At 37.7% G+C, this 27159-nt stretch overlaps 3 protein-coding genes across 4 annotated transcripts; 1 reads left to right on the top strand and 2 right to left on the bottom strand.

Moving 5' to 3' along the window:
- Positions 1–112: 112 nt before the first annotated feature.
- On the bottom strand, positions 113–20516 carry LOC110846796 (discoidin domain-containing receptor tyrosine kinase B-like). Its single transcript, XM_022093637.2, has 20 exons — positions 19796–20516; positions 9964–10108; positions 9779–9884; positions 9633–9708; positions 9390–9545; positions 8897–9044; positions 6026–6168; positions 5934–5967; positions 5725–5861; positions 5367–5574; positions 5014–5166; positions 4354–4851; positions 2542–2786; positions 2355–2446; positions 2205–2265; positions 1995–2119; positions 1471–1563; positions 1125–1266; positions 1012–1046; positions 113–933 (listed from the first exon to the last, which is right to left on the bottom strand). Exons 2-20 carry the CDS (start codon positions 10073–10075, stop codon positions 594–596), a joined length of 2904 nt encoding a protein of 967 aa, XP_021949329.2. The 5' UTR covers positions 10076–10108; positions 19796–20516; the 3' UTR covers positions 113–593.
- Positions 20517–21596: 1080 nt separating this feature from the next.
- LOC110847662 (peroxidasin homolog) lies at positions 21597–25168 on the bottom strand. The gene is made up of 15 exons (XM_022094642.2): positions 25008–25168; positions 24836–24920; positions 24371–24752; positions 24179–24300; positions 24051–24096; positions 23835–23975; positions 23652–23762; positions 23423–23575; positions 23255–23342; positions 22871–23153; positions 22619–22780; positions 22367–22520; positions 22204–22277; positions 21956–22137; positions 21597–21872 (listed from the first exon to the last, which is right to left on the bottom strand). The coding sequence occupies exons 1-15, from the start codon at positions 25010–25012 to the stop codon at positions 21809–21811; spliced, it is 2052 nt and encodes a 683-aa protein (XP_021950334.1). The 5' UTR covers positions 25013–25168; the 3' UTR covers positions 21597–21808.
- A 723-nt stretch (positions 25169–25891) lies between these two features.
- On the top strand, positions 25892–27057 carry LOC110847851. 2 transcript variants are annotated; one of them, XM_035850037.1, is made up of 5 exons: positions 25892–26104; positions 26223–26311; positions 26400–26614; positions 26689–26782; positions 26879–27057. In XM_035850037.1, exons 2-5 carry the CDS (start codon positions 26236–26238, stop codon positions 26962–26964), a joined length of 471 nt encoding a protein of 156 aa, XP_035705930.1. In that variant the 5' UTR covers positions 25892–26104; positions 26223–26235; the 3' UTR covers positions 26965–27057. The 2 variants fall into 2 exon arrangements, with proteins under 2 accessions (XP_035705930.1, XP_021950572.1); XM_022094880.2 differs by lacking the exon at positions 25892–26104 and having other exon boundaries at positions 26173–26311.
- Positions 27058–27159: the final 102 nt, after the last annotated feature.

Below are 27159 nucleotides of genomic sequence, written 5' to 3'. Positions count from 1 at the left end.
CTGCCCTCCATTTACATCAGTAGTGTATATTTATTGAAATGCATTGTGCCAGACTGTTGTATCATACTCGTATTTATGCCATGCCCTTATTGCAACAATGAAAAATGATGACTTCATCTTGAGAAATTTTGTGTTGTATTTTCTTTTCTTTTTGTACACATATTGACTTTCTGACATTTGACACTTGTTCAGGTTTTCGTGAAAGAAGCCTACACAAAGGAGCGAGCACCTTGATTTACATACATACAATGGAGAAATATATATACATACAGAAGACAATATGGCACACATGCATACAAACTGGCTTTTGATATAATACTAGTTCATAACCTTCAAGTACAATAAATTCAACCATACATATTTATAAATAGCATTTTCAAAATTGGTAAAAATTGTTTCGTGAATAATAAATATATAAAGCTTGTGCAATAAGAATTTCGAAATATATGTATACGATAAAGATGGTATAACACCGATCGAGTCATTGTTAAGGGTCAATAAGTATTACAAAGTGTCATAAATTATCAGGAATGAATGCAAATGTGGTATCCTGTATGCATATAATATTACGTATTATTGAGGGGTCGTAGGACTCAGACATAGTACGAAGTCCGTGCATCAGGTTTGTTCGTTGTTCCAACGTTCGTTCGCGAGTTTGGATGCGAGGTCTTGTTACAATAATTCATATTCTTTCTCATCAAAAAACAATGGATTTCCCAAAAAGATGGCCTTTCCACATCATTTCTTTTCCAGGTATCACACATCAGCTCATAAACATCTCGGGGACAGTTGTAGGGATGGTTTAACACTTGAAAGGGATCAGCATCATCATCGAGAGATAGGCGTCTTGCATTATGAATTACTTCTTGATCAGTGAATGAAGGGTACGGAGATTGTCGACAAAATGTGAGGATTTCCCAAAGAAGTACTCCCCTGCAAATTCAAAGAGCTTAGTTTAGTTGGGCAAGTGAATTTAGACATTCGAGTGGAGGATTATATGTATGTGTGTACATTGACCAGACGTCACTTTTGGTAGAATACTTTCCCTGGAAAAGCAAACGATTCTTCTTTAGGAAATAATTTATTTAATGGCCCTTGAAGATGCACAAATTAGATAGTTTTACCAGAAATATACTTTCCCACGCCATCCAGCGTAAAGGTAAACCCATTTTGCCATCAATTTGGTAGTAATCTTGAGAGTAAAGCCCGGTGTCTGAGACAAAATGAGAAATCTTAACCGTCAGACACCGGCTGACAACGCAATTCCTGTAACCACCACACAGATTAATTTTAATTAACATCTTTGAAGCATCTTGCTCAGTTTTATGTCAGCAACTAACATAACACTTGCAGAGCACAACAGAACAGCAACGACTACTTGGAATGCCACTTCACAATATGTCATTCGACAAGGATAGAGGATGGAAAAGCAGGCTACCTACATACGTAGTTATTTGTAAATACACTCACCTTGCAGCTAGATCGCGATGTACAATATTCTTGCTCTCGAGAAATTTCATTCCGCTTGCTATTTGGCTGCCCAAATGAAGAAGGTCTCCATCACTGCGTAAGATTCAAAATTAAATGAAAATGCGTTCCTCACCTCCCCCTTTCACTCTGTTTGCCATTATAATTTATAAAAGCCCTGCTGCCGGGTTTCATACAACATCTTAAATTATGCTGGCTAGTTCTTATGGGAGTTGTGCCGCTTATAAAACTTATCTAATTAAGTGGATTGAGTCCCATTGAGAAGGAAATCAACTGGAAAGCCCCAGCTGGATTTGGTCTGCCAAGCAATTTCTCTGAATAACTTTCTCTCTCTTTCTCGCTTGTTGGTTGTCATTTGAAATATTGATTTTATTACAAGTTTTTAATGAAAGGGAGGAAAAATAGTGGTGGTGGAGTGAAATTTGTATATTTCAGACAGATTTCTCTTTCTCAATTTCCCTATAGGACTAGGAAAGTATAGCAATATGTTGAAAATGAGGCCTCACCTTAGCTTTCTCTTTGAAGCAGATTGTAGAGTATCGTTTTGTCTGAGAAATTGACAAAGGTCCCCTAATTCCAAAAACTCAAGCGCCACAGAAAAGGGCTCCTCTTCTGTACACAAGCCCATCACCTTCACAAAGAAGAATAGTTTAAGTTTGGTAACAATTATGCAACAATTAGGATTTATAACTTGTAAGAAATATTTGTATTTTTACTTGCGTGACGTTGGGATCTTTTAAAGTGGATAAGAGTCGAACCTCTGTAAGGAAATCCATCCTTGAACAAAAACATCGAAATACATTATTTAAATATTTTGTAAATTATGACATATGTATGTAAATATGCAGATAGGAAAAATTATGCACTTGTCTTTTTCAGATGCATTTCGTAACAAGCGTTTCACTGTCACAAGGTGTCTATCCATAGTATTTGACCAATGAAGTTCGCCGATAAATATCTGCAATTTAAGTACAATTCCAACTTTCACTACTTACTTGTTAGTCTTGCACATGTACGAGTATTAGTAATCATAATATAAATGTTAATATTTACCGTCCCAAAAATTCCTTGGCCAACTTGTTTCAAAAGAATTAAATTCTCTTTCGGGATTTCGGGCAGCCCGAGTTCCCTCAGTCGTAGTGAGATATTGTGATGACCTCTGATATTGGTCTTGAACATTGGTGGTGGGGAGAGGGATGTATCTGGAGATCTGTTCCTTCTGGGATTTTTGTGACTTGTTGGAACAAGATTAAAGTCCCCCGCGTTTGAAACGTACTCGTAGTCACTTGCCTTCAAATCTGTAGCAATTAAAAGTAAATGTCACCTTTCTTTTAACACTCGAAGAAGAACGTGAAATATGAGACGACTATCGTGAGACCAACGTTATGATTGGTGTCCTCGATGATATTCACTATTCAGTATGAGAAAACATGGTACTTATACTGAAATACTGATTATTTACCAAGTCAACCTTCTGGACTCGCAGTTGTGCAAAAAGGACAAGCCTAGTCCGATTAGAACTAAGGAGTGAAAGTCATTTATGTAAATCCAGAAGAAAGTGTGATTGAACTTTCTGACGTCAGCAATGCTCGCAGACCATTTCCAACCAACCTTAATATATATTTTCCTGTGTGTAGCACATTAGTATCACGACGACGTGTGACATTTTGCTGTGCTATTTACATAGTGCGTGCTTGTACAACTCTTGCCGCCCCAAAGGAAAAGAAACTGACAACGATGCATTTTTAACCTCGAGATGGAAATATTTGTTGTTCTTTAAGATTAGTCGCAGAAGGCATGAGGTGAATACTAAAGATTTTGTACTGCATTCACAACAAGGATATTTCAAAAATTCCAGTGCTATCTATTCGTCACTCTCCCTCCGTAGTAGTAAAAGACTGGAATTCTTCTCCTCAGAGTCCATACTGTGGCAGTAGTATTTTAAGTACATATGTAGCAGAATTCGGTTGATTACATTTCCATCTTCCATCCACACTTTCTTCAAAGTTGCTCTACGTTTAGGAATTTGGAAGCAAATAGGTCGTCGCCTCGGACGCAGTTTGGAAATAGAAAACTCGTACTTTCTCCGTGTCAAAAAATGTACAGTGCGTTATACATGCTTTACACATCCTGCTCTCAGTAATGCTACACACAACAAACCCAAAATTCGGCTGATTTATCCCATTCAACGATGGGAAATTCCACTTGGAGTCCTTGCAGCTATTTCTTTGGAAAATGGATGTTCTAAGTTGGTTGTTTGAGGAGGATTGAAATTCTTTAAAAGACTCGCCATTTTTTACTTTACCTCATGTTTCATAACTTTCCACTTTCACCCACCAAAAACTCGTATCACTTTATCAGAAATAGTGGCGTAGTAGTGGAAAACGCGTCAATAGTCCTGTACTTCCGTGGTGATACGACATAGTGAGTGAAAGGAAAAGCGCATAACTTTCACGTAGCTTATAAACAGAAAGGAAAGCGAGGAGGGTAAGATACAAAGCGAACAAGAGAAAATCGGTGGTTAGGGAACGGAAGAGGTGCAATTTTTTGGCGATAATCTCCCTCTTACTTTCACCACCGTATAAAAAGTTATAAATTTCTTCTTGGTTGCCGCAAGCCAAAAAGAAGAAAAAAGAATAAGTGGCTAGAACTTAATGCTTTGATATGTGTCGTTACGTAGCGTGCCCTACAACACCTATAAAATATTCGTTGTATTTCTACCAACAACTAAGCATACAAAAGTATGTATTTATATATGTATATGTACTGCATGGTATACTTCGATGCATTATCGACTTTGACAGTGGTCATACATATATCTGTCTTTGATTTATTGCGACATAATTGCATACAATTCTGGATTACCTGTCTTATTAATGAAGGCTGGGTTTGGTAGCAAAGCACAGCTATAGTACTCTGCTGTTTTAGAGTTTCCTGATGAACTAATGGAACCCCCATTAGACTTGGCAGCAGTATTATTAGCATTTGATCCCACAAAGCTGGAAAAGGCCTTAAAGGGTTCATAATCTCTTGAAAGGGATGAAGCCATCGTTTGTGGAGACTTGGATTTTGTGTCTCCTCGTGATGCCAGCAGAACAAGTGGGGCAGCATAACCAAAGTCACTTTGACAGCCGGCGAACCCGATTCCATTGTTGAAGCCTACTTCTCCATAGTGCATGGAATTTGGTTGGCTTGGTGGTGGTATCTTTTCTTGGACAAAGAGACGATTTCTCAGAAGAAAAGCAGCCAAAATCATTAGGAGGACAAGGAGAATGGCGATACAGGAGCTGATCACGGCAGTTATCACTACTGTAGATGATGAAAACTCTTCCACCAATGTTGGGGTACGGTCTACAACAGAATCTGAAAATAAACAAGCAAGGGGAGCTCATCATTTTTTAAGTACAACATGTACATACTTAAAGTACAAAAATTAAAAGCCTGCCATAATCGTTTGCAACCAAGAAGAAGAGAGAAGCCAAATGATGATGTCGACATGGTTAAATAAAATGATAATCTTCTTACTTGCAACGTTGATGGGAAGCTCGGGATTATCAATTACGATACGTGAGGAGACATTAGTTTGGGAGTTGTTGAGAGTGTCTTTAGTCTCTTTCGTGCTGCTGCTGTTGCCAACAGGCAAGCTCCCCTCGTCCGTAAAGTTCCCCATGGCAGGCTCTACATGTGTTGGTATTAAAAGAGATGAAATGCATTTATTCGGATTTCATCTCAGAAAGAGAAAGCACTCCTCGCATTCGTCACTAGTGCAACTCGTTTCATTTTAACTCATCTTTTTGAAAGACAAAGTCACCATGAAGAATGAAAGCATTAGAGAAATATAATCTTGTAATACCAAAAGGACTAGTACGAAGACTTACGGGAGTCGAAAGTAATCTCACTAATGAGCAGCCATTTGGAGGCCCAGAAAAGTTGAATTTTGACATATTGCCCTATTCGATGATGCAGTTTAATGGTAATGTTTTTAGGGTCCTCGAAAATGCAGTCCTCACTTGGGACAAAAGCGATGGCGGCTCCAGGGAATAATTTGCCCCCAATGCTGAAGAATATCCTCGCTTCAGAAAACACCTTTTAGCGAGATAAAAATAGTTAGTGCAACCTTTTGTTTCCGCTTTGGTGAAGACGAAAGATATAAAAAATAGTGACTCAGCCACTCTCAGGCTTTCTCCATTTGCAGAACAAGTAAAAAAAACAGGCGAGTAGAAGTGAATTGCGCACCTGGACGCCTTTAGTAAACTGGTTTGAAGTGTGAATGTGTACGCTGTTGAACTCTCGAACGGCATCGAAATTAAAGAGAATTTCTAAGGGATTTGTGGCATTTCTAGATTCATTCCTCCACCCTACCCAGCCTTTCCCTGTGGATTACAGAAGCATCAACTACTTATTGTCACATTAGTGGTTGAGAAATGATGATGATAAAGTTATACCATTTTCAGCATAATAATCGTCCTTGAAGTCTACCTATTATTAGTGATTGCATAAATCTCGTTTCTTTTAAATAAATAAAGTAGTTACTTACAGGGCCTCCTTTTCCGTCCACGAGCTGCCCGAGTCCGTATTGTAAATACTGTCCCTCCCATTGTCCATCGTAACTGAAGTCATAAAGTTCCCAGTTTTCGCCCAACTTGCTTCCTTGAGACATGGCATAGCTTTGCAGGCCACCTACCACACAAGTTATGATCATCTTAATAATATCATTATGGAAAAAGTACCGCGGTGACTGATGGAATGGCAGACAATTTTGCGACCAATTTTGGTCGCCTAATAAATTGGAGATTTAAACCATATTCTCCAGATAGTTAGAAATGTCAAGCATTCAGTAATTCGCACCTCATACTTCTTATTACCAACCATAAAATTTGAGGCTGTATTATTATCATGCTTACAACAAGGACCACAACGTCCCAAAAAACAATACGAAAAATATTTGTAATATTATTTTTATAATAGAGAACTGTGTATGTTGAGTTGAGAAATGATTTATATATAACGAATAAACGGATATCTATAAGTGCATCATCGTGCTTTCTAATTTATTGTTTTCCATTTGAGAAAGCCCGATCCTTGACTGTGCGCTATTATAGGTGATATCAGACCCGGGGGGTGAACATAAAATAAAACCATGACCATGAAGAATTTTTTTATTTTGGTCGTGAAATATTTTATGGTTCACATTTCAGCACCAATTTCTTTCCTATCTCTCTTCCTACACGGTAGCATCTTTACGCTTAAAATACTGTAGTGCTGCTATGTACTACCTCAAGATAGTGCATTTTGACTGCTGGTTGATTCCCCCGAGTTATAATTATTTAATTTTCTAATCTCGTTCGTCATATGTACCTTACCTCCGAAATAACTTGGAGCTGAACAAATTCTAGACATGGTAGATTCAGCTGTCTGCATAATTAACAGGTGACCGACTAAATTGCTGGTAAGACAGACAGTTGGGAGAAGATGAAGCTCCAAATTTTGCATATGAAGTAGTAATGTTTTCCAAGGGTTTTCCAAATGCCAAAATCAACATGGCCAAATTTACATGCATACACTCGCATAAAGAAACGTGAGAATGTATCCAAAAGTACACACGGTGCAGGTATACGAAAGTGGATGCAGTGATTTCACCCAAAAGAGGTGAGGTCAACCTGCTTCGCCTTCTCAGAATTTATTTTTATTCTCATCCAGGAAACTTTTGTGTTCATTTCCAAGTCTCATAAATAAACTGGTTTCATATTGTCATTGCTGTCAAGTCGTTTGCTGCCGTCTTCTCCTGTCAGCTCGCCGGCCCTTTCACCAAGGAAAAATAATTCTCCTTATTACACCACGAAAACCTCATGAAAACTACTTGCGTGTTAACCCAACTGAACCGAATATCATGACACATTAACCAATTCTTGTGAGAAAATAACTATACCATTTGTTTCGTACCTTACTCTTCCCTGCCACATATAAAGTACACAAATAGTACAATTACAACCAATTTCCTAACCATTGCTACACAGCAGTAAAGTGCTCAACTGGCCGTCGTCGTGGGCAGTAAGGCTGCGAAATTAGAAAAGTTTGGAATTCTTTCCTGAAATTTTAATAGATTTCATCAAGCCAACTTTCACTTCACCTGAAAATTGTTCTGGTCAACAGGGCTTTCTTAAACATCCGTCTACTAAGAAGGGTAAGGGTGAGATAAGGCAAGACTGTAGGGGAAATATCTTAGATCAGATAGGATAATGTGGTAAATGGGAACAGTATTATGTATGTATAAAGTGCAGATGTTTAAGGTGTACCCATTGGTGATTAACGATGACCTGAATCTGTCGTTACATAATGTTGTCTTATACACACATAATACTAAAGCTGAACACCTTATTGGCCTCTTTGGGCACTCGGAGAGAAATTCCGCAGGAGTACTTTGTCTTAATTTGAGACAGATAACAATAAGTCCGTAATGAGAACGAGGAGTGGATACATAGTTGCTTTCTTCAACCTCCTTCTCCAAGATGAGAAACTGAATAAGGCAGAACCCACCGCGGCCAATCTGTGTCAGCTCTTGGGAGATGGGTAAAACTACATATCAGACTTTCTCCCAAATCTCCCATAAAGAACGACACTTGAGTCTGCACAGGTAATTTAAAGAACTTGTGCACTATTCATAAAGGTTTTCCTACATATCCAAACCCAACAACTACAGGAGAAAGCCGAAAGTATTCTACTTTACCTTTCGTCATCCTTCTCATGCAAAATACATTTCGTACAAGTACAAAGAATTGCAAAACCGAGCAGTAGGTTGACAACCGCAACCTAAAACCATATCCTAAACCGCTTATGCATGTATATACCACACTACGAACAGGTACATGTAATAAGAGTGGGCTTATTGTAAATGCATGATGTTCGGTTCGACGGCACCATAAAAAACAGTGTGTCTGTGAGGGCAGTAAACCGAAACCAACTCCTAATTTCTATGTCAGTGGTATCGCCAAGAAATGGGAGTAAATGGACCCGGACTAATGTAATAAAGTGCGAGGGGGCTCATGTCGAATTCTCGTTCTGCATTATACAATTCATACGAGCAGTTTGTGCACCCGCCCATTACCGGATTCATTTCTTGAACCTAGTTTGTTGGTGGAATTTCAACTACACCACAAACAACCTCACTTCAGGTGAAACAGTGAAAGCGAAGAAAATGAGAAATGCATAGAACCACCTCCACATCGGCCATTCTAGCCCCATGGAAGTTTATGTCAGTTTGCAAAGTTATGGGCTAGGATTGAAGAAGAGGGAAGAAAACAATTGAGATCAGTGGATCTGGAGTGAAGCCACGGTTGATTAGAAAATCCATACGGTGTTGCTAGTTCGAAAGAGGAGAGAGAACAAGACGGCGAAATTCATGCCTTACCTCGATATGGACAGCCGTAAATCTCGACCCGCATACATACCGTCCGTCTGTGGTACGAGTATGGAATGATTCGAATTTTAGAAGCTATTATGGGTGGATTTAGCTCCGTTTTTGCGGCCAGGTAAGTATTGATATTCCCTTTGAGAATCTGTAATGAGGAAAATTGGGGAATTGAGTTATGGGCTTTCAAAATACATAAGCTAAGGTATCACAACGGTTTTCTCAAATTCTCATGAATTTCTCATTTCTGTTGAATTGAATTTGTGGAGAAAATGGAAACCGACGGACGGACGGGCGAAAAACGGCGCAGGAAGAGGAAGAACAAGAAGGAGAGAAGAGGTTGATTAAGATGGCTTGCGAAGCGGATGGAATAAAAATGATTTATTTTGGCAACTTCATTACCACAAACGACTGACGGTTATATATAGTTACTAGCTATGTAACATCAAATCAGCTCAGAAACAAAGTGAGTGCCAACCAACTACCAACGTACCTCGTTTCCCGTGTGATCTCGATAACGAACGAATTTATTTAACTGCGGTCTCCAGTATGACAGCATGTAAGTCTCTGCAAATTCCAGACCCTGACCATTACCAAACCTTCCCTGTGTCTCCGTCTCAGTTATCACGCGCGTTGTGTGCAGATCAATCTGAAAATGAGCCATTATTAGTTGGAAAGACGGCGACAATGCGGTTCTTTTAATCATAATAAGACAATAACATAGATATTATCTTACTTGCAGCCATTCTTCGCCTTCGGAAGTAATTTGATTCTTCGGACACCAAGCCCCTCCTTGATTTTCCGTTCGAACTCTGTAATGGTTAATTAACATAATACGCCAATGAAAACAGTGTGTTATAGTTTAGTATGAACAGAACTCACCTGCCAAGAAATGGTCCAACATTTCCATTTTCATAAGAGCTAGAGGCGGTAATGTCCGAGTCTGCAATGTCATAACTTTCCATCCCCAAAGGCATTGTACATTGTGCTATTAAAAATGCGAAAAAATTGATGACAAATATACAAACTGATATAATATATCGATAAATTACACAAATATTACTCACAAAGATCAAGACTTTCAACGTTTGAATAGAAAATCAAACTTATTAGGAAAATTTGAATAGGAAACTTCATCTTTACGCGAAGTGTGCACTTTATTTTTGTACATTGGTCCATGTCAACGTTTTTCAGCCTCGGCAGACTAGCGATCTGAAATTTTTACAAACATATGATTATCGTAATTTTAATAAAATTGTGCATATTTCGGAGTCCTAATTTCAGACAAACTGTATACTTGTATACATATTTGTATCAAGGCAGGCGGACTGATGGAGGTGTCTATTGTAGATTTCGTCACATGACTGCTAGGGAACCGTCCGAAGCCGTGAATTTCGGACCCGTACCGGGCCCAAAAAACTGAAACCTGAGAATTTAATGTTTTTCTCGCTTGCATAATGTGTGTCGAGGTCTGTCACCATAAAATATAGTTGGTTTCTATAAATTTTGACGGGAAAAATTTTAATAATTTTTGTTTTTGATTTTTCCCGTCAAAATTTATAGAAATCCGAACGGTAACCAACTATATTTTATGGTGACAGACCTCGACACACATTATGCAAGCGAGAAAAACATTAAATTCTCAGGTTTCAGTGTTTTGGGCCCGGTACGGGTCGGAAATTCACGGCTTCGGACGGTTCCCTAGCAGTCATGTGACGAAATCTACAATAGACACCTCCATCAGTCCGCCAGCCTTGATTTGTATATACTCAACTCATCGACCGTCGTAATAAATATAAAAGTAAATTAAATTCAAAGTTTCTCCATGCAGCGTTTAAATTAACCAAATCCAGGTCCCGGTAAAAATTTAGTACTTTGAGCAAAAGTACTATCTCACATTTCTCTCATTCACAAGCGTTCCAGTGCTTATCAATAATTTCCACCAGAGTTCAGAATTGTGTTAACAACAATGTACACTCGATCCCGGTCCATCCATCCGCCAACCGCCTCTCGCCTATGAGCGAAACACCACCAGCTCACCACCCACACACAAAGCTGAACTCACGTATCTAATAGCCAGCGGAGTAAAGCGTGAGCGGCACTTGGCTACACAAAGTGCAGAACGCTGCAAATTTTGTCATGAAATTGTTTCACTTGGCTGTGTTCGTAATCCCAATCCTCTTCACTGATACAAGAGCCCCACATTTTGAAGGAAGCTGCCATCAACCTGGATTTCGAAACGTCTTGCGAGCGGCGAGACGAGAGGATGAGAAGCAGAAATGGTGGGCAGTAGCGTCGGAGTTACTACCTCCGTCCGACCACCACAACGGGCCTGAAGCAGAAATGCATGAATTTTTAATGGAATTTGTGAGCATTGAAACGCACCGAGAATCCAAATGGGATTTGCTATCTCTTTTACTTCAGCCACCATGTTGTAAATTGCTGTTACTACCTCCAGCCATGCAAACAAAAGGAGAAAGTAACAAAAAACACAACTGAATGCGACTATTTTTCCGTACAATAAAGATGGATACTTACTTACAAAGAAAGAAAAGCGGAATAATGCTCAGGACCATTTAACGAATTTAAAAGGAACACCTTGAATAGTAGCCAAGTTCATGTCAAGTAGTTTGCCAATTACTAACCAACCCCCCACTTAAAAACAAACCGAGCGATTACGTAGATTAGTATTATCTCTGGCTGGATATGTAAAACTTTCTTAGTTTTGTTCGAGGTGAACACCTTTTACAGTGCATGACGCTGTTTTGGTATATATTCGTTATCTATAAATATACAAGTTTCAATTCACAACACCTGCATACATACGTATTTACATAAGTATTCTGTTTAAATATTAAATAGCATAAATTTTATGAGAATGTGGAATTTAGGGCAACAAAAACCGCATGCATTTCACCTGGATTATTTTAAAATAGCTTGAAAACCACAAAAATGAGACCTGTGGTTTAGCTTTAAAGGTCTATATCAATTTAACCTTTGCTTATATGAAGATGAACACGGAAACTTTTACTGCAGACATTATCCATTTTACATATACGGCCACACACCACACCATACTTTCACAAACGCAGATGCAAACAACTAAATTTCATTGTTACTTCAAAGCAGAAATAGACCAGCAAAAGGTAGCGTATAATATTGGTCATGGAAAGTAATGGAGAGAAGCCGGATGATATTGGACGGCTTTCGAAACCAACAACGGTTGCGGGCTGCATATCACAATAGCACTTTCTTTGTTGTGGTTTATGAATCAATTTGGTAGGAAATGGGAAGCCATGCAAGTTCAATTCGAATATCAAAAGATTTTCGATTCTAGATACTAGATTCCTGCCTCTGCTGCTACCCAACCTATCGTAGGTAACCTATGTACGGAGGATAACAGCGGTCGTGGTGAAAACCAGTAACACGGCCCGTGGAGAAAGTCGCCTGACAGAGAAAGCGTTGGCTGACACCAAGTTAAAATTGGCTGCTCTTCTACTCGACCACCAACAACTGGCGGTGTGTGTACTACCAATCACCAGCAGCAACCCGTGCTTTTGTTGCTCATGCTGTATTAAAGATGGTCGTTTATATTCAATAAATTGGTCGCGGTGTGGTTGGAACTGTCAATATTTTCAGAGCCCTCGTGGTGCGAAAGTGCATGCACGGTTGGGTATTTTCACTTGGTGAAAGTGCAACTTAAATCCCTTTTTCCATGTAAAGTCGAATTAAGGTAACTTGTAATCTCTCTAAAATTGTTGATGAAATTATATAAACTGAGGAGATTAGACTAAAATGCAAAATTAGTGGAAGGCGTGTATTATTAAGCACGATTTAATGGCTCCATTGTCCATCGTTTGTGAGGCATGACAAAGCGAAAAGTTTCCGTTTAAAGCTTTCCCACTGAGAAGAAGCTACTTTCACTGCACTCCAATCCAATTAATGGTAACCCAACCGACCACGGCGGATGAAGTGGGAAAGCACAATGGTTAGAAAACGCGAATACGTGCACAATGGCATTATACGTCATCTCCCACAACCTTTCTCCATTAGCCATCAACCACCACCAGGGATCCGCCCTACTCATCCTGAGCACTTAAACCAAAGTTCATTCAAACTTGGTCACAATACAAGGATCAGACAAGCTGCAGCGACTTTGACGTTTATCAAACGTCTGACTGATTCCACACCATAAAATAAATGTGTAGAGTTTCTGACCATTCTACAATTCCGAGTTTATATTTTTAGAGCGTGTATGACATATGTTCATGAATGAAAGGGATTTCAAAGGGTTACGGTAACATACATCCATTTTGTTTAGTCTACTGAGACCGATCGAAAGTTTAGGCATATTTATTCAAATGTGTTTTGATTCTCAGGATCAGATTTATTTACCTTCAGGAGAAATTCAGAGGGAAGGAACCACAATAGGCGTACTTTAGAATTTGATCTAGAGCATCTCCTCTGTGTGTGAAGTGTCAAAAGATGAATATTTGAATTTCCAAAGTTTTGCTATTCATCATAAAGTGTTCTGTTCTGAAGCTTCCATTGATACAAGGTTTTCGATGGGACTCATAAGTAGTTGGGGAAAGTGGAAAATCTTTGTATATATGTATGTAAGAAATAAGATGATATGCAAATATTCAACTGAAATAGATTTAAGATTGCAAGGAATTCGTAATTCATGTGTCCTTCGTCTTCGTCACCAAACATAATTTATGTGTATTTATGTGTACATATATTCTATAGATATATTTATATGTATATGTATGGTGGATATGTACCTCATTATTACTGGACAACTCAGTCCAAATTATGCTTCTAGAAAAGGTTTTTTACCTTTGATATATGATACACTCTAAAAAGTTGGACAATTATCAGCAACACCACAGTATCATATTCATGACGGGAGTATATTATGTATGGAAAGCGTTATTTTCTGCTCGTAAAAGTCTCGGGGCTTGTATTTCCCTGCACAAAATTGGAGCATCTTCCTAACTGAATGTATTCAGTGTAGTAAATTCCCAAGTCATTTAATCCGGATACATAAATCTTGCCCCAACGCCTTTTGGAATCGACACTGGAAAGAATCAACTAACAAGGAGACGGAAGGTGTGATTCTACATATTTGTGTGACTTACAAAAACTTTACAAGTCCAAAGATAACGAAATTTGATCCAATATCAAACATTTAAACATCCGTCACTGAAAACAGATACGAGAGCTAAGAAGGATAAGCCAATGTTACAAATTGAGTTTCTCTCCCTTGTTTTGTTAAAGGATAAACATGAGGATTAACCAACCTGAGCTGAGCTTGCTTGCTTTCGTTAACGTTTCGGACAGAACAAGTCAACTCAATAAGTAATGCTGCCTGCGAGCTCAACCCCTTAATGCCAGAAAGTTTCCATTATTAGTTTCTAAAGCTGCCTGGCTCTTGTTACTTTGCCGTCTTATGTATGCGTCTCTCTGAACCCTTTTTCGTTTCCTTTGCATAATGCTACATAAGTCGGATGCATTAAAATTTACAGTTTTGAATTTACTTTTCCTGAAAATATTTTTATACCTACATATGAATCATCTGAAAAAATCTCATAACATTTGAAGGGGTGCAGCACATAGTGCTTGATCACGTACATAGCGTTTAATTAATTTCAATATTATCCATCCATAACCCGTCATAAAATAACCAATATTAAATAACCAATACAAGGAAGGAAGGAAAACGAGGCGAGCTCATCATGGTTGGCGATTCTGTTGATTCAGGAAATTCCCCTTGAAAAATTAAAGGATTTGAAGCCGACTTGGTTTACTTAAGAGATTATCTCCTCGTCCGTTGTCTGTTGACTCGCGCAGGCATTGTTATTCTGCTCTCAATCGCACTTGCACCAATCTCATTCTCGTCTCAGAGCAGAACACCAACGGGTGAGACGACCAAACGCCATCGTCTTATCAATTTCAATTTAGATTGCGGTGTTGACACTGCGTCGGCAGTGGTTGCATTGAATAGATATGTACGAAATGATATTTGTGGTTGGATTCACGTGCAAGGAGAAGGGATTCAGTGATCTAGCTTTTACTTCACAGCTAACGTATGGGTAGCGATCAAGATGACACTGACACGTGTAAAATGATAACATGAGACATAAATTGAAATAGATGACGAGATATTTATGGTGGTGAATAATGCTGAGAGTAGGTGGAAACATTTCTTTAGTTGTTGGGATTTTTATTTCACAATCTAAGAAAATTTTTTGAAAATTACGAAATAATACAAGTGCAACAACTCTCGATATTTAACCTAAAAATATGATACTAAATTACCAATTAAGTTAACTAACGTGAATACATTACTTATCCACCCAAAATAATTTAATTATGTGCATAATGGTTAAGGCCGCATGGTCACATTAATTCAATACAAACAGCAATTAATACAAACCTACCTAATTTGTATTACTGACTGCAAGATCAGGATTCATGTGTGCGTGCTATGCTTTTGTTAATCCTTGCAGTGCTGAGTATCTACGCAAGTAGAGACATTTGCATATGTGCGTATGTATAAATGTCTATACAAAATCAATTACAAGAACTAATGACGAAAAAGTAACATTGGTTGCTCTACGGATATTCTACAGAAACTAGAACTTGCAATCCATAGGCAATTACAACCTCAAATATTAAATGCAATTAAAAAACAAGAATGTGTCCATGACCAACTTCAATTTGAACCTGAAAGCTGTCTGAATTATTCACACGGTGAATTGGGAACTGTAATGTACTGTATGTCCGAGTAAAGGCGAGCAGGACATTCGTTTTTGGTGGTACTTTTTTCATGGGGTGTTCCCAATGTCACATAACTTCCAATTCCTTTCGAATTTAATCCAATAGCAGTTTCGAACGTTTTATTTACCTCCGTTTAGATTCAGAGCGAAACGAAATGAATTTTGCAGCACATTGCAAAATAGGAACAGGAATATCTGTATGTACACTAGTCGCTATTTGGACTAATGTAATGACGAAGCAAGGACAGTCATCCATCAATCTAATGACCAGGTGTGACATTTAAAAACATTTCAGTCCAATTGACATTTCACTCTGAACTGTCTCCTCTTAAAACCACAAGTTCAGTTCGGAGAATAGACAAACACAAAAACTTCCCTTTTTGGCGAAGGTGGAAATGTGTCTATAATGCAAGTGGAAATACATCACTTGTCAACGTGCAAGCTGCCACAAACAACCCGAGCTTTCACAATACTGTTACATACGTAAATTCTGAATTCGACCAGAGTACATACGTATTTAGAGTATCCAATCCACTATTCCTCGAAATGGGGGCAGGTAGAAGGATAAGCTAACAAAATGGATGGAATTTAGCTACGCCGAGCACTTTAATTGAGTCCCTGTGATGTAACCTCGGCAAACCTTGAGTGAACAACGATCAGGCTAATTTCTCCTTTGGGTCCAGAAAAACCTATCTCCTGTTAGTCGTACTATTCGCTTGTATCCGTACATGCGTACATAAATGTGTGTATCTTTGAAATCGTGGGTGTTTCATTTAATATTTATAAAAGCATTTTCCGGTCAATTCCTGTAGGTATCATTAATAACTTACCCAAAGAGTGAATCATGTTCAGTTGTTTCAAAATGCGCTGGTTATTCTAGCCGTAATTTCTTTGACATTGGGTTGAATTGGAATAGACAGAAGCCTGCATTATAGTCCATGATTGTTTTTCACAATTGGTATTGGCATCAATCAAGTCACTGACAACTTGGAGCAAACCCGAAATTTGGGTGTCGTGAGTTTCTTCCGATGGCTTTGAGAACCAGGACATGAGTTGGATTCTGAACGAGGCGGTTATACACATAAATCCAGATGGATATTCGATCTAATCAATCATTAACAGACATCAATCTTTTGCTTTGTTTTGTCCTCGTCTGGTCTGGTGCATATGAATGTACAGTGAATACAAGGTTGTAGAAGTTTAGTCACAAATATATACCCCGAATAGAAAAAATATTATTCCTGTATTGTAATTTTAAGCTATATCCAGAGTCGACAGGAAAAGACCCGAGACCTATATATCGATGTATGCAATATTTACATGCATTCAATGAATGTTGACTCATTCTTGCCCTGCCCATATACATATGTACATACATATTTATCTATTTGAGTCTCACATTCCCTAAGGAATTGCATTGTTGTTTTTACTTGATTTTCTTCTGACTTTGAAATTGTTGTGACGAAGATGGATGGAGATGTTTCAAATGCAAGATAACATGACCACGTAACGAAATATTATTTGTTAAGTATTTCCTACTTGTGTACTTATGTATGTGATACATATGTACAGCGGTTATAAGTGGCTGTGATGTGTATTGAATAAAAGAATCCAATAAGAATGTCTGAGTACACAATGTACCTGTAATATCCGAGATAAAGGTGTTAATGAAATTGAGGTTGTTTTCCTTCTTGACTCTGAATTATCAGGACTTTGTTGTCAATTTGATTCATCCCTTTGTCGAATTTATTTCTCAATGGATGAAATGATATACATACTTATAGTGCCGAAAATATTCATAGAGAATTTTACATCAAAAAGACATTTCTATACCTCGGAAATTGATATTCATTATGTGTTTCATGTATGTGGGAAGACAATTTCATGCCGAGCAATCCGAAATCACCGAACTCGACTAGTTTGTATGCCTTACTGGTAAGAAGATACGAAATCAATTTGCTCGCTAAAATGTGATGTTTGTGTGACCTTTCTAAACTGGCGAAGTGAGGACGAGTCGCAAAGAGCATATCGGATGAGGAGGATGAGTGCGTGGAGTGGAGGAGTCAAATTGAGCCAAGAAAATTGAGTGGTGTCGCCCTTGCGGCAATTTCTTGGCGAGATATGAGGACGTGTTTGGATAAAACTCGTCGATCTCCTGCTCCCATTTCACTTTGCGTTTCGATATAATAAAATTCAATATTTACACACCATTCCCTCTCATTCACACTCTTTTCTCACCAACCACCCACCACCAGGCATGGTCTTTGTCTCCAATAAAAAATGCGACCACTTTCCTCTTTCAAGACTTTCAACCCCATTTATGATAAGACGACGATGATGGCATAATACACACACCATCATTTATGCAGCGACAAAAAATAAGACGAGAATGTAAAGTAGACTTTGCTGCTCTTTTCTATTGTCAGTGTGATATAAGCTATAATACAGCAGATAGTACAAAATAAACAAAATAAGAGCCACATCAATTTCGCTGAGATTTCTCTTAAAACCATTTCACTTGTGCTTTGCCGACTTGCTATCAATACAGAGTGCTTGAGACGGCTTGATATGAAGGACAATTCAAGTGTTGTCTTCTTAATATTTTTCATTACAATTGCTGACTAGCCACAAAAAATGACAAAACTAGTTATCACCAATAAATTGCTCAACATTATGACATTATCCTCGTCCAGTCACGACATTAAAATACATTTTCAAGCGAGTCAGCTGAAGAAATTGGGTACATCGTCAGTTCATATTTACAAAAGCTCTATAAAAATGTGCAGATGTAGGGAAGGTAAGGATACGAGTTTTGCAAAAGTCAGGAAACCCAAGACGAAGAGAATTATATATTAGTTTCAAATCCTATTATTTCACAGTGAAAATAAAGCCGACATTGAACGGCAAGTAATTCCAAATTATGCAAATATTATGCTTTCCTTGAATTCCTGAAGAAATGCTCGATTTAGCAAAGTCGAGATTTCATTTCCTTTAAGCGGTTATTCAAATATAAAGTACTACGGTTAGTGACTTTCACTGGGATTCCTTTCTCCACTTTTTCTCCTGTTCACACCAAGAGAATTTCTATCTAACACTACCAGACTAAGCTAGAGCAAAGACTCAAATGATGCCCCTTTCCCTTTTTCTATACCCTCAGCAAATTTTGCTGATTAATCTCACTTCATTTATATACACACATAGATACATGTACATAAATGCACACTGGTTTCAAAGCATAAATAACTTCAGAACCACTTCCTCCAGCTCAATCATTACTTACCTGACTGACATGACTCGCTGGCAGAAACAGTTCTGCGGAATATGTTTAGCTCCGAGCATTTATGTAAAGCTAAAAATGTATGCTTTTAAAATGCGAGTACCTGCTGCGTTTTATGCGCTCGGACTTTATGGCAAAATTGGTAGCCATGAATTTTTTTAGCTCTCTCCACACGTTATCATTTACTGCAGCGTAGTGGCTGTTGTGGGATAATTTATATTCGTTAAACAAAATCCTCTGGGGACTCATTGAATTTTTCAGACTTTCGCTATCCAGCTATTATTACGTTAGCTACGTACGTATCTATCTATCCTTCGTTGGTGAAAGCTTCGAGAGGGAAAAATGTTCACACCAGAGATCCGTGCATGGCCGCATATATACCTTACCATTGCATTTTACAGAGGCAAAAGAAACATGCACGTCCAAGTTTTTTATAGAAAAGTAAAAGTGAAAATTGTAGACTACGCTGTGGTGTAGATATGGGAAGGAATAGTCGTCAGAACATATTTAGTATACGGAAACAACATGCTGGGATGTTCAAACAGCTCGAAGCCACTTTTCCCCATTAGCCATCCCTCCTATTCATTCTTGTCAAACTGGGATATATTTCAATTAGAGTTTATTAATACCCGCATTTCTATTACTGAAAATGAGCTTGTTCTTTTCAGAAATGTAATGAAATACTTTTCCTGTTGTTTAGTGAAAACAAGTTTGCGCCATGGGCTATAAACTCGCCCACGACATCATGAACCAGCAGCATATTTTACTTTGGCTTTCACTATCTACGTATTTGCTTTCCGGTGTATATGTAATTAGTACATTCAGAACTTTTTTACGTACCTTTTGATCATTTGTATGTATGAACTCTGTCTCTTCCTCGTCATGGGGGAAGTCAAACTTTTTTGGGAATGATTTCGGTACAAAATTATGTACTGCTGGTTGATGAGGGAGTGTCAATGTCAAATTTGAATCTTTTTATACAGAAAGTTTTCTTCCGCAGGGAAAATTCAATTGGATGGCTGGGATGATAAGACACGTTAGTCATGCATTACATAATACTTGCATGTACGCACTTTTCCAGTATTCTCACTAGTCACCACATCTCCGATACACTGCGTGTTATTCGTTCACCAACTTTCTCATCTCACCCCCTCTTTCTGCATAATAGTCAGGTTGGTTGGTTTGGCTTAAAATTCACCCTTCTCTTTTATGTATTTTATATTTACCACCGGAAATTAAATTCTTCCAGTTTAAGTTGATCATATCTCTAAATTTTGAGTCTCAATGGAAGAATAGGAAATCACCGGAATCGAAGGGGGATGATACGCCCGCTATCGTGTGCGTAAATAGAAATGTACACTTCCTGAAAATAATTTAAACACCACTCGGTAGTGAAACCCAGCAGGAGTAGGCGTCAGTGCTTGATTTTACAAAGTTGTAAAATGTGAGAAGTACGAAAAGTTGTTTAAATCGCCACAGGGTCCCAAAATCTGAAGAAAATGCTGCGTGGTGGAGAAAGATGCTCACTTTCTCACTTGGGCGATGAGCAAGAGGAGCAAGCCAGCCACCGACTGTGGGCTCTCAATTCATGAGTTTCACCTTTATATCAAAACCAAGTTAGTTAGCTTGTGACGAAACCGGGAGAAAAAGTCTAAGCGTTTGAGCATCCGATGTAAACCTGAAGTTGCTCCGTAGTAGTAGTGCAGTACCTCATGTATGGTATCCTGGATTTGGAGCATGTATTATTTATTGTTGTAATGACATAATATGTAATAGTGTCACCAGGAATGTTTCAGATTATCTTTTGTTTTGTCATTCTCATCTTTTTCCTTCCTCCTTCGCATGACTTCGAAATTATTGTTTTGTTCCTAATCGTCCGGGTTTGTTGGACTTTTTGGTGACTCATTTATTAAACCGTAGCATAGATAGTAAATTTGTAATGCAATAGTTGTGTTATATTATGTGGTGATGTGCATTGTACTGCATGTCAAGTATTTATTTATCTCTCAAGTAAACAGAGTGGAATGGAAGGTACCCATAATTACCTGCAATTTATATCCTCATTAGCAGAAGGAGGGAGGATGTATGCTCAAGAGTCATTAAACAAGGGATATTAGAACGGAACTGATACCGATATTGCACACACGCGACTTTCTGTCGCATCCATGCCGTCTCATCAGTTCATTACTCTAGTAGAGTCATGTTAAAGGGAGGTTTCTGCAGATACACAAACTTTATTCCAAATTAACCTTTATTTTTTATGGTGTTGCAATGTAGCTTTCTATTCTGATCGTGGAAACAGTACTACTGTATGATTTGCAGATATTAAATCGTACGTATATGCATAACAATTTACCTGTGGATTGGAATTATTCACTATAGAGTATTAAATGCGTATTAATAGATTTTGTCAACATAAATTGTATGGTGTCCAAAATTACCATTTCTTTTATGCCATCAGTTTAAAACGAGTAAGATTTCCTAGACCGTTTAAACGAACAATTTGGATTAATTGCATCAACTTATCCAATCTTGAGCTAATATTACTTATTCAACCAAAATACTAGCTTTCATTCTACGTCTATACCAGCACTCGAAAATTGCTCAATTAGAATAAGTGATCAAAAGTAATGGCAAAAACTTTTCTCAAGTTAACAATTGTCAAAACTGTCAGTCGCAATTGTTCTTTATTAAAGCATTAAATAAAACTATTTCAAAAGTTCAGAAATATTTACTAACAACCGTACCGGTAAAGTACATTGAAAAGTTCAAACGACTGAACACGATAATATATTAATCAATAAATAAAATACCAAACTAAAAAAGATACAAAATTTCACCGATTCTGCCATATCAAACAAAGTCAGCTATTCTTATTTTCGTCCGTCTCGAATCTGTGCAATCTACCCAAGGATTTCTGTAAAAAACGTATTTAAATGTAGTATTTTAATAACTCTCGTTTATGAATGGACGTATTGTTTTTCGTATTATTTTGCTTACGAATCACTGGCAATATTGAACACATTGACTGTAGTTCGCTCAATGTCGCTGTTTTCACAAATCACATCCCCAAGGGTACGCCTTCTGATAGATTGGATTTGTCTAGCAGTGAAAGAACCGGCCTGGTTCCGATGCGTAAAGAAAAATCGATCTCCGTACTTTAACATCTTGAATTGTTTTGCCTGAGAACGGATTGATTATAATTTGCATCAAGGTTAAACTCTTCAAACCTACTTTTAAGCACTTACTTTTAGACAGTTGAATGTTGGTCCCGACACGGCTCCGTTTAAGGGTAGCTCCGAAAGTCCACCAGGAAATAATTCTAAACAGTAAAAATTCATGTAATCACGAATCTTACAAGCCGTTTAGCTGAACTGAATAGTAGAATTATTAATGTTGATGCACACGTACCAATATCTCGGGGGCTGCTATAAACGCTCTTAAATTTCTGCCAAGTTTCCTCTGAAAATTCGGGAGGCCTTCTTCTCCAATCATTTGAGAGAGGTCCTAATCCACAATGTGTTCTGTAAACTCCGTAATTTGGAATTGCATGATCTCTGCTTCTCTATTCGGTTGATAAAATCATAGTAGAATCAGTCAGTAAACTTGTTACATAAGCACACTATGTTTTCCTCAATTCACAATTACATTCAAGTTTTTTACCTGAATATTTCTGGCGATCAGGTCTGCACCAAAGTTCATGTGTTTTTCTTTCAACAAGAAATTTGTAAAGTCAACGCTAACAAATCTGTCATGAGTCTGGGCGTTTTGAGTCATAAGCCCCCCTAAAATTAGCTCATATCCGAGTGAGCCATTCCTCTCGATCTATGTTAACAATGAAAATGATTCATAGATGTTTGATAAGCATAGTTAAGTATGTAATTGGAACTAAATTAGTAATAAATATGTACTCACTTGAGCTGAGTCAAAGTAATTGTCCCTCACGAAATAGGAGCCAACCTCTGTGAGTCCTCTCACCAGTCGAATAAGACCATTGAGGAGGGTGTGACCAAACCGATACGCAGCTGTGGCAAAGTGATGAAATAAAGTGGCGTCTAGATTGGGGTTGTATTCGGTGAAACCCTTCTCAGAACCAGAACCAAGTCCCAATTTGTATTTTTCCATCGTGGCATTTCCCAAAACGGTAGTTAAGAATTGTCCATAAATTACTGTTTGCCATTCCGCAATAACAATACGTCTACAGGAAAAACAATACAACATTAATCAATTATCATTAGCCGTAGTTTTAAAATAGCAGCATAGTCCTTTAAATAAGATGTGTATAGTAAATTATTCTACCTCGTTTCTTGGAAAATAACCTCGTCGATCCAATCTGGTTTGAATTTCGCAATTAAGCCGGCGATTCGATTATGTTCAAGGACCCACACTAAACATTATTTAAAGTAAGCAAGTTCCCTTAATAGTCATCAGTTAATACACAAAATAGTGATATAATAATATACTGACATGTATGCATTACTGTTAACGCAGGCATTTCGTTAACACGTTCATCTCCACCCAAAAATTTTCCCATGAATTCAATTTGAGTTTTATACTTCTCCTCGACTTGTTTCACTGGGGGTAAAAGTCGTCCATTCTCCGAACTCATTGCCAGCCGTCCTTGTGTTGAATAATGCATCATTTTAATGCATTGCATTGGGTTAAAGTTTCAAAACATTCACAATCAAAATTTTACCTCCGCTGAATTGTCGCAAATGCTGTGACCTCTTATTCTCTGAACCATATACTTGTGATGCGTCAATGTATGAAGTGTCAATGTTGAACTGCTCTCTAACACCAGATTCAGCTAAATAAAACATGTCATGAAGTTACTTTAGTTAATTAAAAACTTTCCAATAATGTAAGAAGTAAAAGTTACTTGGAAAGCAAAACGGCGTTGATCTGGTAAAATCCATGCAAGTTTGTGGAGTTGATAGGTTCGAGTAGAAATAGTCATTTGTAGGAATCGAAATTGAAAAGCAGTCGCGATGGCCTTCTTCCGTAGTACAGCATCTTCGGTCTAAAATTCGAAATCAGATCAGTTATGCCACTTATGCACAAATGTTAAGTTAATTTATGCATCTATATATAATACCGTCATCAATTGTAAGAGCGAAATCATGGTCTAGAAATTGACCAATCTAATCGAATTAAAATAAAATTGTCAGTCCAATAAATTATAAATCTAACTTAAAATAACTACTTGTTAATAAACAATCTCACCTGTGGTACCATATTTGTTAAAGTTGAATCAGGATGAATCAGGTCAGAATGTATAGTGGAACTGACCAAACGTGCATTTGGTAAAGGACGCTGGGGTGGAAGTCCTTTTGGTGAGTTGTACCCTGTAAAAATAAGATCAAACAGTAATTATCTGTATAATAAAGCCATCATGACAAAAATTGTTGGCGTTACCATCTGAATATTGGGCCGGAAAGAGTCTCTGAAACGTGTTATACGATGACCCCCAAACTGGATGTAAGTAATTGTTACAAGTCCCATCGATGGTGCGGTACTTGTTGTTTGGGAAGCAAGCATAAACTGTCCTGTAGCAACTGGGATGTCGTCGTGTGCGTAAAATCCCCAAAACCCACGACTTTGGAAGACCGAGGGAAACGAGACGGTCGTAATCTCGAAGGTTGTTACTGCTCTGATCACCAATCGCCGTGGTCAGCGATGTAAATCGAGCAGATCTTCTCCCCTCAGTTCGATTTCGAGCTAGTGGTCGTTGACCCAAAAAATCATCGGTGCTCAAATCATTTGCGTAGAAATCTTGGGTAGGAAATTTTGCCAAGGACTAAAAATTAATACAGAAATTATGTATCTCCACTAGACAAAGGGGATTTATGTATTGAGATGAAGTCGTGATTATGTACTTACTTCAAGCAAGTTTTCCGAGGATTTCACGTCATAAGGCTGGGATGACACGAGTTGTGCGGTCCAAATGAACAAGTAAATTAAGATCCTAATATATTTAATTAAAACAATACATCATGTACATACATTTCTGAGAAAATAATGCTCTAGACATGAAAATGTCTAATGTTATTACCTCATAGTGCAAATGTTTCTTTTAAAGTGACACTGAATGATCAATTATTTCTGAAATACAATATTTGTCGAGATGTATTATTGTGTATTTTACCAGCGAACCACACCCAACCAAACAACAATCCCCTTGTACAGACAGTATTGGACTGACTCTGAGTTATTGCCCAACCTGAATATTGGGTTTTATAGGTTTGTCTAACATGTTTCAATAAATAATGCAAATTAACAGATCAGGCAAATATAAAAACAGAAATCGGAAGTTCCAGTGCAGCTTGTTCCACTGTAAAATATTTCATTATGCTCAGACATTGTTCATGAATATTTTAGAATACAGATAGGATAATTGCCTTGAATTAACCTATCTGGAAGTTGGGACTTCGCCTCTGTCGGAATTTCAACTTGAGGTACATCTGTGTATGGATCGTAAACAATGTCATAGGAAAAACGTATTACATACATTATTCTAATCGAGTAATGTTTGTATTATTTAAAATACGTCAAATCACACAGGTTGATCGGCTATGGAAAATTAAGAGAATTGCAGAAATACTTTATGGACAACAACAGACAGCATTGATAGCTGGTTATAACTGGTAAATGTGGTTATTATATTCAGGACGGAAATAGAAAACACAAAAATTTGAAATTGTTCATGAACTGCTAAGCTTCTCTTAATTTGCATATATACGAGCAGGACTCTTGTGACTCTGACTCATGACTAATGACTCAGATGGCCAGTTTCATACTTATTTTCGTCATATTAATACGGATCTGTCTCGTTTGTACATATTTCGAAGATAGATATAATAAAATATTTTTACGTCATTCAAATTATCAATAAAATTCGTAAAAAACATCTGCTGGATCATGAAACCTCATGTAATTGCAATTTTATTTAGTCTGAATCCGTATGCATGTGTCACTTCAACATGTTCATATTTTGATAACTCATATGAGCTCATTGACTGATTTTTATTTAATTTGGTGGAATGTACAAACATATATTGGCAATGTAACGCCAGCGAGTCAGAACGTGGGCATGATCGATATCTCAATTGACTTATCGGTTATTTCATGAAATCTTCGCCTAATAACATGGTAACTTTTATTGAATAATTTTAAAGTTGAATATAAATACATGGGTCCCTGAAAGCTCCCAGGGTGTTCATGAATCAAATGAAATAAATAAATCAAAATTCGCTACACTTATTTGCAGACAGGTTTAAAAAATGTCAGAAATTATTGTTCAAAATAACTCTAAAGACAAATGCTTTTCATTTGGGTCGCTTTTTGTTGGCTCCACAGGTGAAACTATTTACAGGAATATAAATACTAATTCGAATAAAGATGAATACATGTGAAGAATGAAGATTAAAATTGATGTGAATTTCAGGTGGAGCTGCGCTGGGTTATTTGACAAAGGTTTTTGATCCAAAGAAACCCGTTGACAAGATGACGATTGCGATGACGTCCGACTCTTTCAGGAACAACAGATATTTAAAACCATTGCAGAACATCCAATTAGGTGGTAATTTCTATTGGAGGGTGGGTGGCCAAGTTGTTGGAGCCATGGTCCTATACAGCTACCTCGAATGCAAATTCCAGGGGGTAACACTACCAGTATTACTCTGCGCAATTATCTAATAGATCATTGTCCATAAAATAATCGCTAATTTTAACAGGGCTGGTCGAAAAGGAGTCTAGTTGATTGCATGTTTGCTGGTGCTATCACCGGGGGTGCTTTTGCATTGAGTGGCGTCCCACTTGGTGGTGGAAGTATGTTATTAATTAAGAATATTGTTTACGCAAATTATCGGGCTAAATCTATCTTGATGAATTGTTTGAATGTTTTGCCGGTTTCATAATGAACAGGTTTAAAGACTGGAGCAGCGTTGGGTGCAGGAGGGTTTGCAGCATATGCCGGTATAATGTATTTACTATTTAGGAGAACTTCTTAGATTGACGAGCAACTAATTTTAGAGCAAACCTTTTTTCTGATAAAGACAATATTGTATGATTTTAATATGAAAACACTTCTGAAATAAATGCAATTCTCGTCATATTATAAATGAAAAACGGTACTGGAAAACGAGAGTTTCTTGTATTCTTGGAGTATGCAAGTCATAGAAGATTCGCCTTCCCCTCTGGGCTTT

Source organism: Folsomia candida, unplaced genomic scaffold, assembly GCF_002217175.1.
Source record: "Folsomia candida strain VU population unplaced genomic scaffold, ASM221717v1 Fcan01_Sc003, whole genome shotgun sequence".
Taxonomy (NCBI): domain Eukaryota; kingdom Metazoa; phylum Arthropoda; class Collembola; order Entomobryomorpha; family Isotomidae; genus Folsomia; species Folsomia candida.
Note: the sequence above shows the minus strand (reverse complement) of the source record. Positions and strands in the feature narration are given on the sequence as shown.

What these genes read in the sequence shown, in the direction of transcription:
- LOC110847851 (XM_035850037.1), top strand. Translation starts at nt 26,236, where the DNA reads ATGTCAGAAATTATTGTTCAAAATAACTCTAAAGACAAATGCTTTTCA. An exon ending in GCTTTTTGTTGGCTCCACAG is followed by an intron (nt 26,312 to 26,399) that starts GTGAAACTATTT and finishes TGTGAATTTCAG; the next exon opens with GTGGAGCTGCGCTGGGTTAT. An exon ending in CGTCCCACTTGGTGGTGGAA is followed by an intron (nt 26,783 to 26,878) that starts GTATGTTATTAA and finishes CATAATGAACAG; the next exon opens with GTTTAAAGACTGGAGCAGCG.
- LOC110846796 (XM_022093637.2), bottom strand. Translation starts at nt 10,075, where the DNA reads ATGGACCAATGTACAAAAATAAAGTGCACACTTCGCGTAAAGATGAAG. An exon ending in AAGGCGAAGAATGGCTGCAA is followed by an intron (nt 9,546 to 9,632) that starts GTAAGATAATAT and finishes GCTCATTTTCAG; the next exon opens with ATTGATCTGCACACAACGCG. An exon ending in AAGATCCCAACGTCACGCAA is followed by an intron (nt 2,120 to 2,204) that starts GTAAAAATACAA and finishes TTCTTTGTGAAG; the next exon opens with GTGATGGGCTTGTGTACAGA.
- LOC110847662 (XM_022094642.2), bottom strand. An exon ending in TAACAAATATGGTACCACAG is followed by an intron (nt 24,097 to 24,178) that starts GTGAGATTGTTT and finishes TAATTCGATTAG; the next exon opens with ATTGGTCAATTTCTAGACCA. An exon ending in CAACATTCAACTGTCTAAAA is followed by an intron (nt 22,138 to 22,203) that starts GTAAGTGCTTAA and finishes ATCCGTTCTCAG; the next exon opens with GCAAAACAATTCAAGATGTT.